Source organism: Diabrotica virgifera, chromosome 5 (genome assembly GCF_917563875.1).
Source record: "Diabrotica virgifera virgifera chromosome 5, PGI_DIABVI_V3a".
NCBI lineage: Eukaryota > Metazoa > Arthropoda > Insecta > Coleoptera > Chrysomelidae > Diabrotica > Diabrotica virgifera.
The window spans coordinates 111,303,341-111,323,113 of NC_065447.1; the positions used below are offsets into that span (position 1 = coordinate 111,303,341).

At 33.3% G+C, this 19,773-nt stretch overlaps 1 protein-coding gene across 1 annotated transcript in view; it reads left to right on the forward strand.

Annotated features, from left to right (window-relative positions):
- LOC126884295 (uncharacterized) overlaps positions 1–19,545 on the forward strand; it is a 54,789-nt gene extending 35,244 nt beyond the window's left edge. Inside the window, exons 3-4 of the mRNA XM_050650227.1 lie at positions 15,855–16,205; positions 19,130–19,545. Of these exons, the coding sequence (XP_050506184.1) occupies positions 15,855–16,205; positions 19,130–19,398 (620 nt within the window). The 3' untranslated portion in view covers positions 19,399–19,545. The remainder of the gene's footprint in view (positions 1–15,854; positions 16,206–19,129) is intronic.
- Positions 19,546–19,773: the final 228 nt, after the last annotated feature.

Below are 19,773 nucleotides of genomic sequence, written 5' to 3' on the forward strand. Positions count from 1 at the left end.
TTCCTTTTTTTTTGGTTAAAAATATTCTAAAAACTCCCTCTAATTAGGGATGGGAAAAACCTACCGGTTTAAACCTAAAACCGGTTTTTTTACTTCGCAATAACCGGTTTAACCGGTTGTTTTTTTGTCCCGGTTATAACCGGTTTTTTCTTTTTAAAGTAAAAACCGGTTATTGGGTTTTTACGGTGATTAGGATTAGGTTAGGTATTATTTCAGATCCAAATCATAATTATTATTCTCAAGTAATTATTCCAAACAAAACCATAATTCAAATTTTATTTTATTTTATAAAATACAGAAGCAAACTGAAAGTGCAATCTCACATCAGCCAGAAACAATTATTAAGTTTTATCATAATATTTCCTTGAAAAGGTATTTGTAATCATAATATTTACATAAGAAGTGATCTGGTTGAATTAGACGCAAACATCATCTATTTTTCACACTTAACTCTTGACATTGAAAGTGGGTGAACGACTTTCTGATTTCCAAAAATAATGCTCTGACTATGAATATCGAATTACTGATTACGAATACGAATCTGCAAGAATTTCGCTACGTTTTCAAAACGATACAGGAAGTATTAAATGAGTCAAAATGTACCTATTCTACAAATATACAAACGTGTTAAAAGTAATACATGTTCTTTCGATAGTACTAATTTTGATCATATTGATATCGAGTCGAATGGAGTTTCGCAAACTAAAGTGTATTGTAAATGTAACTTTTTAACCTATTGGATTAAAAAAAACCGAAAACCGGTTTTTCCAAAAACCGGTTTTATTGGCCGGTTATAACCGCCAGGTTAAACCGTAAACAAAAAAAACCGGTATAACCGAAAACCGGTGTTTTGTCAAAAACCGCCATCCCTACCTCTAATTAACAGCCCAAATGGAATTAATCGTTACCACTTCACAAGTAACTTTATGTATTGTTTGTGTTTGTAAGTTTCATCAGTTCAAAGTGCTTATTTGTGGAAAAATTTGGTTTTAAAGTAAATTTTTTTAAATCTTTAATTTTGAAAAAAAGACTTTTGTCAAAATAACTTAAAAATTATTAGTGATACCAAATATCTTAAAGAGTAAAAAATGTAGGTGTTGCTTTTTTAAATATTTGGAATTTTTTGATTTTCTGGAAGACAAAAATTGGTTAAGATATGGCTGTTCAAAATTTGCATATACATACTCGTGACTAGTGATTCGTTCGAGGCCTTTCAACAAAACCCCTTTCAAAAATAAGCATTTTGAACCAATGCAACTTACAGATCATATACAGGGTTTCCCCGAAAATAGTGCGTTCCTTAAAGGTATAGATAGAAAGCACAATGTAGAGCAAAAAAGTCTTATAACATTTTATTCTAAATTCAGCCGTTTGACCAAAAAACGAAAATACATTTTGATATGCAAATTGATACTCAATTAGTAAATAAACAAGGGGTCCCATTAGATTAAATTTCACAGTCACAGGTTCTTCTACGCCATGTTGCCAGGTCATATAAATTTATGAAAATAAAAATTTACTCTTATGGAGAACAACGTAATTTTTGTTGAAACGGTTAACTTTAGGAAAAAATGTTACAACACCTTTTTGTTCTAAATTGTGTATTATATCCACACCTTAAAGGAACGCACTATTTTCGGAGACACCCTGTATAAACAATACATTTATCTAAAGTAACGTGTGAAGCGGTAACAATTAATTTTCATGACTTTCTTTTGCCAAAAAAAAGGGAACGATTTTATTTTCAGCGTAACTTGCTTACTTTTCACGCTAGAAACTGTTTTAAAAACACCAAAAAAAATTTTTTTTAAACACTTTAAAAGAGTTATGATGAGTGTTTCCCGAAAAGTGCTTTATTTTTTTGGTTATTTTACGTTGAAATATTCGATTTGGTATTTGACGAATAAGAACCTATTTTTCATTAGCTGCAACCCTGCTTCTACTGGGTCTACAGACCTTATACTGACACCTCTTTTTCATAAGCTATATTATTGCTAGGAATATTTTCTTCGATAAAATATGTACATACTTACTTTTTGAGTTATTTGCGAAAATCCGTCCAAAACGTGTTTTTCTATGAAAAATAAACATATTCACTCGCACATACCTCGAAAAGTATTGACCTAAAACTTTTATAGAACAAAATTTGCTTAGAATTAGAATTAGTCAGTTTATCCACTTCCGGACTTATTTTGCACGTATGTTTTTTCACCTCCAAGAAGGGGTGAAAGTCACATCCAGGACAAGAGAACATATCGGCATAATCTCACTTTTTTCTTTGGCATTTTAGCTACGTGTGTGCCAAATTTTATGTCAATCCAAGCGGTTCTTTAAAATCTGGAGGTTTTGCGATATTTTATCGTGAGTGAATGGAATAATAATTATTACAACGGCAATTATTGCCGTTGTCACTTTTAGATAAGAAGTCATTATCACAATGATATAGTCAGGTTAACTGAATTGTATAATTATTGTTTTTATCATTAAATGTGAAAACCTAGAATTATCCATGTCTGTCCGTCAATAAACACAACTCGTCTATTAGTAGGACAGAAAGAATGACAAATAAGGTGTCAAATGAAAGCCTATAACCAAAATATGATATTACATGTGAGAAGTTTGACCTCGGACTGCCTGTTCCAGAGTTGCAACCGAAAGTACTGTTTTAAATTCGTCGAAATAGTACAAACTATTGGTCAACACGACTAAGAAAGACCAGAACAAATACATACTTCCGGTTTCATGCCTGTCTGTTCGTCCCAGTGATGTGGGAGGGAGGATCCTCCCTCCCACATCACTGGTTCGTCCATATCTGCAGGTGAACAAAATTCATCCGTCATATCAGCTGACAAAAAGTTACACGAAGGGTTCAAATATCGACTGCCGGTTCAACTTCCGGTCACTTTTTGTGAAAAATTAGAACTTACGATGTCCAATTGCTTGTTACAATTTTTTTTATAAGTGTTCTACTCTATCTATTCTGACTTTTCATTAACTTACTTAGATCACATATAATTTAATACAGTTTTGATGTCAGGGTCTTCAAAATTTATGTGGTGAGTTCCGGTATGTGATGAATGAAAAACGACTCCATAAGCAGAAGAAAAAAGTGTTCTCAAGACCTAAGACAATACATCGACTCACAAGAGCGTTGTGACAGTAGCAAAAATTCGAGTTGGGGTTCTAATTACTTTCTCATGCGGCTTACTCTCCTGACTTGGCCCCCTCCGATTATTAAGTGTTCCCAAATCTGAAGAAATGATGGGCGAGTCACAAAGTTTCACAAAAAAGCGAATATTTCGCGAAATGAACGTCAGATCGAAAAACTAAAAAATGCGTGTTCAATATTTTTCAAAAGTCTATCGAATGATACCAAAAACGAACCCCCACGGAAAGGGGTGAGGAGTAAATTAAAAATTTTAAATACGAATCCTGCGATATTTCGCGAAATGAACATCAGAGTGCCAGTGTGTGCTTTTTTTCTGGGGATGAGTACCACCCCCTTCTCGAGTGTGAAAAAATATAGGTCCAAATAAGTCCGTAAGTGGATAAACTAATTAAATTCCTTGTAACTTTTGTTTTTAGATGGTTTTTCGCAAATAAATCAAAAAGTAAGTATTTGATCGAAAAACTATTCCTAGCAAATATAAAGCTTATAAAACAGTAAAAAAAAATGATGTATGTATGAAGTCTGGACACACAATAAAAACAGAGTTGGAGCTAATCAAAAGTTGGTTCTTATTCGTCAAATTCCAAATCGACTAGTTCAACGTAAAATGTCCAAAAAATAACGCACTTTTCGGGGAAAACCCGCCACAAATTTTTTAAAGAGTTTAAAAAAAGTTTTATTTTTGTTATATAAAAAGTATCTATTCTATCACCATCAGCATCAAAAGTAGACCGGGCAGTATCGTCGCCCCCGCTAACGAAATTATTCCGATTCGATTTTTTTGCAAAAACTTACTCAAAAAGAGGTCCTTATAACATATCCCAAGGGTGCCGGGCGGTGCATTGGTCGAAAAATTGTTTAAAAATTTTTTTTGAAACAAATTCACAAAAACAATTTTTTCATTTCGAACAATTTTTTTTAGATAACTTGTGTCATTCTGGGCAAAAAAGGTGTCTTGCCATTTTTGTTTAAAATTGATTGTTGTCGAGTTATATGCGATTAAAAATTTGAAAAATGCGAAAATGGCCATATTTAAGTCTTAATAACTCGATTAAAAGTTATTATTATGAAATTAAAAAGTGAGCAGATCAAGTTTCAAACCCTTGCTTCAAGGTCCTTAAGAGATTTTTGTCATTATTTTATTACAAAGCTGTTATTTTTAATTATTAATAATTAGCGCTATAGTCCCGGATTTATCGTCGCCCCTGTTAGTGAAATTATTCCGATTCGATTTTTTTGCACAAACTTACTCAAAAAGAGGTCCTTATAACATATTCACAAGGTGCCGTGGTCGAAAAATTGTTTAAACAATTTTTTAAACAAATCCACAAAAATAATTTTTTCACTTTGAACAATTTTTTTTTAGATAATTTTGGACATTCTGAACAAAAAAGGTCTCTTGTCAATTTTCTCTAAAATTGATTGTTGTCGAGTTATACGCGATTTAAAACCTGAAAAATGCGAAAATGGCCATATAACTCGACAAAAATCAATTTTAGAGAAAAATCTCAAGATACCTTTTTTGCTCAGAATAACCCAACTTGTCTAAAAAATCGTTCGTAATGAAAAAATTATTTTTGTGAATTTGTTTAAAAAATTGTTTAAGGTGATACAGTAGCGATCAACAGGTAGCCAAAACGCGTTCCAAGATTGCGGCTGTAATTTTGAATATTTTTTCAAGATATTTGGCACACGTATCCGTAATATAATAAAGAATGGCGGTACAGAGCCCAATTTGAAAAATATATTAGGTAATATTTGAAAATTATTCTGTAATTAAATACAATATTAAAAAAACGAGCCTCTACCGCCATTAAGAAGAACAAAAAAATACACTTTCTTCAAATAAACTTTTTTATCCGATGCCTAGATTTTGTGTCATTTTGGAACTACTAAAATGTTTTATTTCATTAGTCCAAAACAAAATTTAAATTTTTTAATTCGACAAAATATTTCCACGCACAGGCTGTGGTCTGTATTAATTCGAGAACCAAGAGAGACAGCTCATTAACCGCCTTTCATTTTTTCTTAGAAAATAAACGATCTCTACACAAAGTACTTATAGGATAATACGCCGCCGTTATGAAATGATTGTAGGATGTTAAAATGACGAAGGATGTTTTACCCGGAAATCCGAATTTTATATACTTTTGTTATATTTAATACCCTAATAGCACACGACGTCCTTTGGACGTCCAAAATAGGTCAATTTTTGGTCCTAACGTCCATGGACCATAAACGGACGTCCTTTGGACGTCCGACGCTGGACGTACTTCGGGTGTACTAAATATGTACGTCCTTTGGACGTCCGGCGTTGGACGTCCGGCGTTGGACGTCCTTCAGGTGGACTAAATATGTACGTCCTTTGGACGTCCGGCGTTGGACGTCCTTCGGGTGGACTAAATATGTACGTCCTTCGGACGTCCGGTGTTGGACGTCCTTCGGGTGAAATAAATATGAACGTCCTTTGGACGTCCGTACTCGGACGAAATACGGACCTTTTCCAATCGTCCATATTGGACATATTCTACCAATAAGGGGATTAAACAGCAAAATTATTTAATAAAATATTAACTTAATTATGTTAATAAAATAGTTTAAATGGAAAAGATTATAAATCATATTTAATTCAAAACTGTATATGTAGTTTAATACCTAATACATGTTTTTGTTTTTATGTAAAGTGTGAAAATCTGATCGGTAAATTATTCGTTATGTCCACTCTACATCAACAATAAATTGAACAAGAAATTGACTAAGTTATTCAAGGCCAAATTTGACGAGTACAAAATGTATGATTTGTAAAAGAAAATGAAGGAATTTGATGAAATAGAACAATTGGATATGTTTTATTTTGTCAAATTTCTTTATTTTCTGTTTATTCACGGCAAAATTGGAAGTAGAATTGTGTTTTGTATAAGCCAAATTTGACCTTGAATAACTTGTAGTCAATTTCTTGTTCAATTATTGTTGATGTAAAGTGGACTTTATAATGTTTTATTATTCCCGTTACCAAGATGATAGAAGTTTGGTGGTTAATTCTAATAAGCAAAAATATAATTTTTATCAATGTATCCTTACAACAGATGATTATTGAGAGCATCTTTTTGAAGTTGAGCGTACGTGTGCCCAAAATAGGTCCAGTTTTAGTCCTAATGCGGATGGACTATAAATGAACGTCCTTCGGACGTCCGACGTTGGACGTACTTACGTGTTGAATAAATATGAACGTCCTTTGGACGTCCATTGGACGTCCGTGCTCGGACGTCCGTTGGACATTGACATCGATCCGTGAGCGTCATCTGCAAAGAAGAAAATCACAAGCCAGGACAACCAATCCAAATAGTGAGTGTTTCAAACTTTTGTGTTGTGTTGTCAAAAGTTTATTTAATTATTTATGTTTTTCCTTACATACTTACATATTTTTTCAAGCTTTTTGGTATATTTTTCATATTTTTTACTATATTTCGATAAAAAAATTTTTCGCAGTTTTATCCTAATCAACATCATCATCATTCTATCCAAAAAGGCAAATCGCCAAAATCGCAATTTTATCATAATATGATATGTATATTTGCATTTTACCACATTTTTTCGATGTTTGGAAACATTTTTGTATATCTTTTGTGTATCTATCTATATTTTGTATATCACCCCTCCTCGGGGTGAAACTCACCCCCCAAATTCACATACTAATTTGTAAGTACACATACTTTGTAAGTATGGAATAAAGGTTGCTTAATATTAATCAGTTTATCGAAGTCCGGACTTATTTTGAACGTTTTTCACCCCAGAGAAAGAGTGAAACTCACCCCAGGGCAATAGCACACATTGGCACAATATCACTTTTTTTCTTTGGCATGTTAGCTATGCGTATGCCAAATTTCATGTCAATCCTTTAAAATTTACAGCAAAAACCATCAAAGAATGTAGTAATACTTGTTTTCATGAAGTCGGTGATAGAGTTTGACAAATCTTTATGGTTGTTAAATATCTTTTAATTTGTGTATTCGATTTTTAAAGGTAGGTACTATATACGTCCATTTGGCACAATAAGAAATAACCTTCGACCGGTACATATTGCTTGTATCGATGCTCGGTGCATTGTTCAGTCATAAATTTTACCTGTCCCTATAGCGTCGGCCGTCGGGTCCTATTGTAAATTATTATAATAATAGTCCGTCTCGGTATTTTATTATTTCTGTCATAAGTATCTCTGTGGAAATGCAAATGCTGCTTGTAACATCCCAAAAACCAGCTCTACTATTAATTGTACTCGTATAAATAAGTGTATAATATGTACCTACCTACTTATTTATTGTATTCATTTATAGACCTGGATCCCGCGTAATAAAAAAAGTTGATTAACAGCAAGCTGAAAATTTGTTAATAGCTTCACGGTGTCTAGTCGGACAAACTTTGATGTACGGGAATACTGGAACCGGGGAAGTTTTAATTGTGGAACAGGTTAAAAACTTGGAACATCAGACTACCGAAAACGTTCCATGTATTTTGTCGGACAGAACTTCCAATTGATTTGTTACCATTTCATTAAACTCTTATGCAAAAATCAGACTGCGTACCAGTCTACTTTTATTCTCTAAATATTTTTACTTAAAAAAAGTGTACTACAATCATCTCGCTAAACTTAACATAACTGTTTTCGAGATAAACCCATTTTAAATCTGCGATATAACATAATTTTTTGCATAATATTGTAGTTAAATCCGAAAAATCAACTTAAAACCATAATAATAATTGTGCCAATTCTCATTTATGTCATTTATATTTTTGGAGATTTTTATGGTTTATAAGTTATTTTTCGAGTTTAGCGAGACGAATGTAGTATATATTTTTTAAGTAATAATATTAAGAGAATAAAAGTTTTGATTCGAAAAGTATATGTAATGTAGAGTTACCTCAGCGATGTGATATAATATTATTACAGTATAGCTCCCCGTGCATGACAAGCTTATGGAGGTAGCCCATATAGCCTAGACTATAATATTATTAAAAAAATCACTTAGATGGGACAATGGCTTTAGGAAATTCGAGACATCAAAAATGGCCCATTTTTAAGGTGGTGCGTTAATTTCTTGGAGAAATGTAATTATAATTTAATGTAAATAATCTAATATCCAATAATTGTAAATTAATATAAGATGTAATATAAGTTCCTTAAAAAATATATTTTTTATTTCCCACAATACATTCTCCACAGGTATAAATATCGTCTCTAGACGTCCACCGAACGTCCTCCCAGGACGTTAGATGGATGATCGGCAGCAATACATTGGACCAAACTGGGACGTCCTATGAAGGCCCAATTGACGTCCACCGAACGTCCCTTCGGACGTTAGGTGGACCTCCATTGGGCGTTTGGCAACGTGGAATTTGGACCAAAATTGGACGTCCTGTTAAGGTCCAATTCACGTCCCCTAAGACGTCCGATTAAGATCCAATTTACTCCGATTAAGGACCAATTTACGTCCAATTAAGGTCCCATTTACGTCCGATTAAGGTCCAATTTACGTCCGATTAAAGTCCAATTTACGTCCGATTAAGGTTCAATTTACGTCCGATTAAGGTCCAATTTACGTCCGATTAAGGTTCAATTTACGTCCGATTAAGGTCCAATTTACGTCCGATTAGGGTCCAATTTACGTCCCCTAGGACGTCCGATTAAGGTCCAATTTACGTCCGATTAAGATCCAATATATGTCCCCTCGGACATTAGATGGACGTCCAATGGACGTTCGGTAGCGCGACATTTGGACCAAAATAGGACGTATAAAGGACGTTCCTCGGACGAAAACGGACGTCCAATGGACGTCCCTAAAGTCCGTGAAGGACGTCCATTGGACGTCCTTGTGCTATTAGGGTAGGTACCTACCTATAATTCTGGTGATTTTTTAAATCCTCTATTGTTAAGAGAATTTACACCTTTAGCCAAAGTTTTACGATTTTCTAACGGAAATTAACAAGTTATTTTAAATACGCACCAACTATCGATGTTGAAAGGAGTTTTTCAAGTTATAAAAATATTTTGTCTGATCAAAGAATATGTTTCCTCGTAAAGAATTTGGAAAAACACATTGTAGTGAATTATAATCGAAGATATATTTATAGTGATATTGTTGTTTTATTTTAAATAGGTAACTATTGGCAGCAGTTTTTGTAAAAACTGTGAATAAATTGCATATATAAAAAATGATTTTATTTGAAAAATAATAAATAAGATTACTAAATAAGACAGAAAATTTGTGGTTTCCCGAAATGCGCATTTTTTGAATTTTTGTGCATATCTTGCGCATATTTCGTAATTTTTTACCGCATGTATATGCGAATATTTCATCAAAATTGATCGCATATAAATCCGCTCCCTAGTCATTGTATTCTGTTGGCTGATTCCAATGATTTGAGCCGCCGTACGACACGTTGGGACCAATGGGAGTGAAGATACGTAACTAATACCTATCAAGAGGTTTACTCAAACTTCTTTTCTGTACTTATACCTACCACTCGGTATAAGTACAAAAAAGAAGTTTGTGTAAACCTTTGCACAACTGTGTAAATACTAAAGAAAAATTTAAAATATTAAAAAAAAATAGTGGAATCCGTTAATCTGTTCTCGAAAAAATTAGCTATGAAAATGAGCATAATTTTCTATATCCCTAACTTTTGACGAGCAGTTTAGCTTAAATGGGGAAAAGCGGTAAGCTTAGACCAAACACCAGTAGGAGGCATTCAATTAATTGAGGAAAAAAATTAAATGGATAACAATATTCATTCCAGTTATAGAAAAGGCATTGCCCCGCTAGAATGGTTGAAATCACAAGTAACAATTAATAGTCCTACAAAAAAGACAGGCGCTTGAAAGTGATAAGACCATTGAACAATAAGCCTGCGAACTGCCTTTTAAACACATTCTTAAAAATAATCCATAACACAATTAAAAAAAGGTTTGTTAAGAAATTCTTTTATAGACTTCAGAAATTCAACAACTTCTCCTGATTATGTTTAAAAAACGTACGGAATGCACTAAATGAAAAAAAGAAGAAAAAGATTTATCATACCGTTATACTCTAATATATTCTTACGTTGAATATTTGATGCTTCCCTGTAGAGTATAAAACGGACAGTTGTGTTTTTCCCGTGAGCTGCCTTGTTTAGTCTTCTTTGTCGTTCTATTCGTTAAATCCTATCCTCTCAAGTCACAGCGTCAGAAAGCAGTGGGTATATGCAGTGAACGGGAGGCCTATGTCGAGCAGTGAACGTTGGGGCCCTTTCGCGTTTATCATATGTAGAGAAGTCGCTTGTCAAAACCTGGACGTATGTAATCGTATTCTATTTGTTAAATACTCTCACCTAATATGTCATACCATGTGTGTTAATCCATTTTATTTCTACAATTTTAAAGTGTTATTACATGCCGTCATTTTTATTTGTCTACACCATCTTATTCTGCCAGTTAAATCCCATCATTTCAGACGCTGTACGTCACGATTGAACCAATAGAACCGTAGATACAAGACTAAGGCCCTTTTGACATGATGCTGTAATTGATTTTCATACGTCATTGTATTATATTAGTCAAATCCAGTTATTTTAGGTGCTGTACGCCACGATTGGACCAATAGGAGCGAAGATACGTAAATAAGGCCCTTTTGACATATTGCTGTATTTGATTTTTCTGTGTCATTGTATTCTGTTCATTAAACCCTACCATTTGAGCTGCTGTACGTCACAATTGGACCAATAGGACTAGATATACATAACTAGGGCCCTTTTGACTTGTTGCTGTATTTGATTTTTCTGTGTCATTGTATTTTATTTGTCAAGTCCTATTATTTGAGATGCCGTACGTCACGATTGGTCTTATAGGAACGAAGATACGCGACTAAGGCCCTTTTGACATGAGGTTGTATTTGATTTTTCTCTCATTGTATTCTGTTTGTCAAATCCTATCATTTGAGGTGCTATACATCACGATTGGACCAACAGGACCGAAGATACATAACTAAGGCCCTTTTGACATATTGCTTGTTTGATTTTTCTGTGTCATTGTCTTCTATGATGTCTAAGGCATATCTCTGATATGCCCTATTTTTAAATTGGACTTCGTAAGTCCTAGGTTTTCACCCACAAGCTTTTATTTGACACCTCATTTGTCATTCTACCCGGTATAATGGCGGAGGAGTTATATTGGCGGTCGTACGGACCGACAGAAAGAGTACCCAGCTCAAATATCTCACCTTTAGTACCATCCTTGGATTATAAGCTTTCATTTGACACCTCATTTATTATTATAGCTGGTATAATGATAGAGGAGTTACATTCGCGGTCGGACGGACCCACCGACAGACCGCCTAGGTCAAATATCTCACCTTTAGTACCATCCTTGTATTACCAGCTTACATTTGACACCTTATTTGTCATTCTACCTGGTATAATGACGGAGAAGTTATATTCGCGGTCGTACGGACCGACAGAAAGATTGTCTAGGCCAAATATCTCACTTTTAGTACCATCCTTGGATTATAAGCTTTCATTTGACACCTTATTTATCATTCTACTTGGTATAAAGACGCAGAAGTTATAGTCGCGGTCGTACGGACCGGCGGAAAGACAGCTTAGGTCAAATCGCTCACCTGTAGTACCATCATTGGATTATCAGCTTTCATTTGACACCTCATTTGTCATTCTACTTGGTATAAAGACGCAGAAGTTATAGTCGCGGTCGTACGGACCGGCGGAAAGACAGCCTAGGTCAAATCGCTCACATGTAGTACTATCATTGGATTATCAGCTTTCATTTGACACCTCATTTGTCATTATACCTGGTATAACGACGGAGGGGTTATATGCGCGGTCGTACGGACCGACGGAAAGACAGCCTGGGTCAAATATCTCACCTTTAGTACCATCCTTGGAATATAAGCTTTCATTTGACACCTCATTTGTCATTCTACCTGGTATAATGACGGAGAAGTTATATTCGCGGTCGTACGGACCGACAGAAAGATTGCCTAGGCCAAATATCTCACCTTTAGTACCATCCTTGGATTATAAGCTTTCATTTGACACCTCATTTATCATTCTACCTGGTATAATGATTGAGGAGTTATACTCGCGGTCGGACGGACCGACGGACAGACCATGTAGGTCAAATATCTCACCTTTAGTACCATCCTTGGAATATCAGCCTTCATTTGACACCTCATTTCTCATTCTACATGGTATAATGACGGAGGAGTTATATTCCCGGTCGTACGGACCATCGGAAAGACAGCCTAGGTCAAATATCTCACCTTTATTACCATCCTTGGAATATAAGCTTTCATTTGACACCTCATTTGTCATTCTACCTGGTATAATGATGGAGGAGTTATATTGGCCGTCGGAGGGACCGGCGCACAGATCGCCTAAGTTAAATATCTCACCTTTAGTACCATCCTTCTATTATAAGCTTTCTTTTGACACCTCATTTGTCATTCTACCTGGTATAATGACGGAGGAGTTATATTCGCGGTCGGAGGGACCGACGGAAAGACAGCCTAGGTCAAATATCTCACCTTTAGTACCATCCTAGGATTATCAGCTTTCATTTGACACCTCATTTGTCATTCTACCTGGTATAATGACGGATAAGTTATATTCGCGGTCGGAGGGACCGAGTCACAGACCGCCTAAGTCAAATATCTCACCTTTAGTACCATCCTTGTATTATAAGCTTTCTTTTGACACCTCATTTGTCATTCTACCTGGTATAATGACGGAGGAGTTATATTTGCGGTCGGAGGGACCGACGGAAAGACAGCCTAGGTCAAATATCTCACCGTTAGTACCATCCTTGGATTATATGCTTTCATTTGACACCTCATTTGTCATTCTACCTGGTATAATGATGGAGGAGTTATATTCGCGGTCGTAAAGACCGACGGACAGACCACCAAGGTCAAATATCTCACCTTTAGTACCATCCTTGGATTATCAGCTTTCATTTGATACCTCATTTGTCATTCTAGCTGGTATATTGACGGAGGAGTTGTGGTTACAGACAGACGGACAGACGGACGTGGATAATACAAAGTTTTCACATTTTTTCAAAATTGGGTGAAAACAATAAAACATGATGCCAGACTGATTTCTTTATGAAAATAATATATACATTCTCAAATTGTCTATTTTTCGTTGTGAATAATATTGTATTCAACAGTGATGCCAAATTTCTGATGCCAAAATGATTGATAATGAAAGTGGGATATACGTTTTCATGTATATAACGGCAGCGACAAAACGGTAAAACACTGAACTAAATGTATATAATATTTTCACTGTACGATCATTTTGGACTCAAACATTTTATGGAATAAACTTATATAACTTAGTAAGAGGTAAACAAGGAAAGCTGATATATTAAAGTAACATCAAGGAATCAAATCTCTAACTACCGAGCTGATTAGACTTCTGGTAGCAAGTACAGGAATAAAGTTATTAAGGTAGTGTAAAGTGGCATCGATATACAGATGCCACTTTGCAAGACGATGCCAAATCGATGGTAAATGCATAATGTATCGATGCCAAATTGATAGTAGGATGTATATATATATATATATATATATATATATATATATATATATATATATATATATATATATATATATTTATAATTCAATAAAAACGTTATTAAAATTAAAATAAAATAACTATAAAGATAATTAGAAGTTTTCCTACTAATAAATAATAAAATAAGGGACGGAATGTTACACAATAGAGAGATTTTAGACCCTCTACTTTTTGAAGTACGTTAAACGTAAAACGTTATATTTGTCATGCGCACTGAGTGATAAATAAGGGATAACGCGTTTGCTTAAAATAGTTTTTGAAACCCTTCTTTCCGCACACAGGTTAACGTTAATTGACATTTGGCAAACGTAACCTACAAAACGGCAGTTGTGTGCTATAACTTATTTTATTGAATTATTTGCCATAATGGAAGAAAATGTATTAAGACGTTCACCAAAGACAATTTACTACTTTAGGAACACAAAACATCCATCCTAAGTTTAACAAGACAATTCAATCAAGTGTCAGATTTCTCAAGAAATAGTGTAATTTAGAATTATTCTACCAGGATTGCCAAGCAGATTATATTTAATTATATAATATGTTTATTACCTGATAGTTTTTAAGAAAAACAAATTTTGATTACAATTTTATACATCGTTACCATATTTTTTATTCTATACTCTGTCCCACCTTGACTTTACAGTACACGAACATACGACAATACAATCCTTATGGGAGTTTTTAGCGCGGCGATGCCGATTTTCTTCAAAAGAATTTTCAATCGAACATTTCCAGGGTTCTAAAAATGTAGGGCCCTAAAAATTTTAAATCAAGACTAACCCGTTACAGTCAATGGTATTGTAGTAAAACAGTATTTTTCATTGTTTTTGTGAGTCCTTTTCGAAAAGTAATCAGATATTTTATAATCGATATGTGTAAGTAATAACTTTTTTTGGTAAAAAACGTTAAAATATCCAACATTAAAAGTGGATCTTGTTCTATGGTTGTTAATTTATGTAATGACAGTATAGACAGTTCTGAACCAATGTCAAGAAAAATATAAAATAGATTGTCAGTCAAGTTTAAGTACATTTTTATTTGAAAATAAATAAATAAATTATTGATGGCCAGTTCACCTAAATTAAATTATAACAAAAATATCGAATAAGCTTATAATTAGTACTGATAACATGGGATTGAGTAACTTATTGCTTATTTGGAAAATTTGGATAGTAATAAATTGCAGTTTATTGTTATTCTTAACAACTGATTTGCTGGCTAAATGGGCGCAGTTCCCAAAGGCCATAAAAGAAGAAAAAAGACGACTGATTTCCAACCTGAAATTAACTTTCATTAATTAATATAGTTTTAACATATTTATGCGCTTAAATATATTATTTTATTACATAAATGTTTTATATAAAATTATTTTTATTTTATTCACATAAAATCATTTTTCGAAAACAAAAATGTTTTAGAACCCCTGACAGCCACAAAATGTCAATAATATTAATTCCTACGTTATTTATAATTATCCTATAGAAAAAAGTATATTTCCTTCAAACCTGTTTCTGATTAAATTTGGCATCACTGTTGGTCATAAGAACCTGTACTGTAAAGTCAAGGTGGGACGGACAATAGTTGTCTTTGGTTCAGCTCATATGACCTTTTTTTTTTTCGTTTTTAATGATTTAGATATATGACATTTGACAATCTTACAAATACGTAATCCCTTAATAACGTGAACCTTATTTCTACCTAAATAAGGGATACCTTATCCGCTAATAAAGTAATACGTTATTTTTCAGTTAATGCGCATGAGCAGAATAGCGTATAACGTTTAACGTTGCTGAAATAAGGGGCTTAAAAACTCTCTATTATCTTTTATCTTACGAGTTATAGTCAAAAGTCAAAAATATGGTTGCAACCAGCGAACATTTTTATTATTGATACAAGGTACATCCTAAAGTGATTCTGAAAATGTACAAAATGGTCTTCTTTTACCTGGACTATATTTCACAGAGATAAACACTTATAATAAAAATATTATTATGTTTGTTCTTACGTTGGAATTATTAACTTCTTTATTAATTGTTATATTTTGTTGTTTCAGTTCAACTTGAAACTCATTTAAATTATCTAGAGGCAACACTTCTCCAACAGTTTAACATTATCAAAAACATTTTACTCGACAATGGATTTAGAGTTCCAGAAACTGAATATGAATCACAGCCATCAAAGGTACCTAAACATATGCCAAAGAACGATGTTATTACAGAACATATGGAAATGAGACAAATAACAAATTTAGCGAATAGACAACAAGAAATTGATACTTATAACGATACAGTGGTAGATTCTAATAAGGGAGGTATTTATTTCTATTACTGGAACGTAGAAAATATTGATAATATTTTGTCGAAGGATGGAATGTATATATCCAGCCCAGAGTTTTTTGTACTAGGTAAGTAAATGTAATAGTAGTAAATGTCATTTACGTTAAATTTTTTTGTCTTGGTAAAAGGTATATTAGTTTAAAAAGCCCCTATAGGGCTACAAACATGGAAACAAAACGTTTTCGCTCTGTAACAAGAGCATCATCAGTGTTACCTAAAATAAGTATAACCATATTAATTAAAGCAAAATGTTAAAGTTAAAATGATGACCAAGGTAAAAGCAAAGTTTGGTTACACTTACAAAAACATGGTGAGCCATCCAAGAAATACAAAGGTCAAAGCCTTTCAAAAACAGACTAAAAGTCTTATATAGATGCAAACATTGCAAAATCCAAAGGATGGATAAAATTCCTATGGCTACGGCCCTAGGTCAACATATGACTCCCACAAGTGGTAAGTGGCTATCATTGCTTGTACCATAAACAACTTTAAATTTAGTGGCTGCGTAACCTACATTTCATAAAACTTCAAGTTTCATTGTCGATTGTTGTCCTGACATCAGACAGATTCGCTTTTGAAATCTCATCTCTTAGTTGCCTGTCACCTCTTGTAACATAATGACCTAATTGTTACCTATTGACCCACTTACCACGTGTGGGAGTCATATGTTGCCCTAGGACCGTAGCCATAGGAATTTTATCCATCCTTTGGATTTTGCAATGTTTGCATCTATGTAAAACTTTTAGTCTGTTTTTGAAAGGCTTTGACCTTTGTATTTTTTGGTTGGCTCACCATGCTCTTGTAAGTATAACCAAACTTTGCTTTTACCTTGGTCATCATTTTAACTTTAACATTTTGCTTTAATTAATATGGCTATACTTATTTTAGGTAACACTGATGATGCTCTTGTTACAGAGCGAAAACGTTTTGTTTCCATGTTTGTAGCCCTATAGGGGTTTTTTAAACCAATATACCTTTTACCAAGACAAAAATTTTTTATTAAATTTACTTGTAATTAATAGTATACAGCCAGCTACAGGAAATTCTGCCTTGTGGATTGTTACCTTAAGAGTGTAGGCGCAAATATTTTAAGGCTATTCCTACTTTTTATGTCTTTACACGGTAAATTACGTGTAGTAAAATTCTCACTGGTATGGATATGTAGGTAAACATTACTTGACATTGTCATCATTAACTTTAAAGAGATGGCTTTTGAATTTTCTTGGATAAATGTTATTGTATAATTGCTTAAAATATGAATTCAGTTAATTAATATGATTATTTTATTCATAGGAGATTCTGACCAATAGAAAGCTACAGAAATAAAAATTAAAGTGATAATTTTTGATAATATCCCGTCGTCAAGTATATTACGTCAGTGCCCTTCGTTACTACGAAAAAATACATTCAGTGACATTAATGACAATTACTGTTTTAAAAGTTATAAAAGTGATCACTTTCAACCGTCAACCGTCAAATATTTATAACAACTGTGTGTTTAACTGTACCTAGTAATTTGTACTTACATAAATAAATTACAACACAATTTTTGTTTTGAACAGTTTTATTCATGAAATAATCGCAGCAAATTGCACTCGATCTCTAAAATTATTATCGAATTGTTTCCCTCGTGGCACTTTGACATAATTTCACTCCCCTTCGGGTCGTGAAATTAAAACTGTCAAAGTGTCACTCGGGAAAAATTCTATAATTTTAGAGCTCTTGTGCAATTACTACTGATAATTTTTTCACTAATTATGTATTCAGTAATTGTAATAATTTGTATACTGTACAACAAAAACTAAAGTATTTTCTACCTAAGAAGACCGCTTTGCAATTAAATGCCGATAACTTTATTACTAGCGAACCAGATAAGCGGCGATGTATTTTACACTATGTTTATGAATTACATTTTACTGGTGTGTTGTGTCAATCAGCACTACTCAACAAGTTTTCGTTTAATCGTTTTAATATTTTGTACGGAATATATTATCTTATTTAAACAGGGAATTTATTACACGTCAATTTTTTTTAATTCCTTGTGACGTATCGTATAATGTAGGTTTAGCCCTTAGCCAATAATCAAAGTTATGCCTTTACAAAACCATATTATTTGAAAAATAAGGAGTACCATGTGTCATAATTATAATCTCCTTTATAAACGTAAAAAAATTGTTTAGTATGTATTTCTTAAATCCACCCAATCATTGGACAATGATTCATGGTATTTAAAAATATCCTGTTAACGACACTGTTATCGACAAAGTCGATCAAATATATTGTTACTATGGAACGCTTACTTTTGAACACCTTTACCAACAAAACACTTGAATCACAGAATATATCCTGGTGTATTCTCTGTTTGGATCTTCCATAAATAATAAACAATAAATAACTTTTTATTAAGTTCACGTCTTAAATCAATTATTTATCAAATACACTATCAATATTATTTAATCAACAACTCAAAATATTCCGGATGTCATGTCAAATATTTAAAATTATCACTGTTTTGTCACCCACCATATTCTATTCGACTCAGTGGGTTGTATGACAAAGATAGCGAATGTTCGATTTGGAAAATATCACCAAGGACATGGTGTCCATTATTTTCGAATTCCGGAAAAACTAATAAATATTTTAAAAAAAATTTAAGCTAAGACTGAAAGACTAAATTTTTATCGAGGGCCGAAAGTCCCTTAGAATAAATAGAAAGTTTCTTTTGAATGAGATATTTGTTATTAAAAATCACATTACATTTTCCCTTAGTTTTCACCCCTGTAACTTATTAAAATAAACGTTATAGAAGTTTTCAAAAATACTTAAGTATTAGTTTTCTTAAGATTCGAAAAAAATGAATCCCATTTAAATAGCATTGGAGCCGAAACTTAGTACCCATCCCCTTAACCTAATTATATTGTAATATTTTTTTACCATATTTTTATTTTTGAGTTTTAGAATACTTTTTTGCTAAAATGTTTATTTATTTTAGGGCATTCTCTTCATTTGCAGCTTTATCCAAAATACCTAGATGATGAGTCTTTCGCGATATTGTTGAGACCCTCGAGCAAAAGCTTTATGAAAAAACACAAGATATATGTTGTAAATCAAAGTGACAAGAAATTAGATATAGATTCGGGATTAATGTTTGGATTCAAAGAAGAAAGCTTTTTCAGAGTATCCGAGGAATCTATAACTCACTTTGGATATATAAATCTCAGAGTCTTAACTGTAAAAGTAGAAATTTTTGTAAATTCGTAAAGATCGACTAATATTTATTATATTTAAGATTATGTTTTGAGCCTTCTTCTATCAACTAGCATTTTTTTTTAATAATTTGTTCTAACTTTCATATGTAATGTTAAAGTTGTTTTATACTCTGTAAAATAAAGATATTTTAAGCATAAACGTGTGATCCATAAGCTCCATTTTTGCTTTTTGTATTAGATGGTTTATATAGTTATGTAAACTGAAACTGTCATATTTAACATAATTGTCTACAGCAATGTTCAGGCCAAGATCTATATCAAGGGTAAGAACAGAACAAGTAGGTCGAGGTGGAGGTGTAGGTCGCGGTGGATGCCACTAGTTAGGTCGAGGTCGATGTCGACAGCACATAGCAAGGAGGTTACCTGC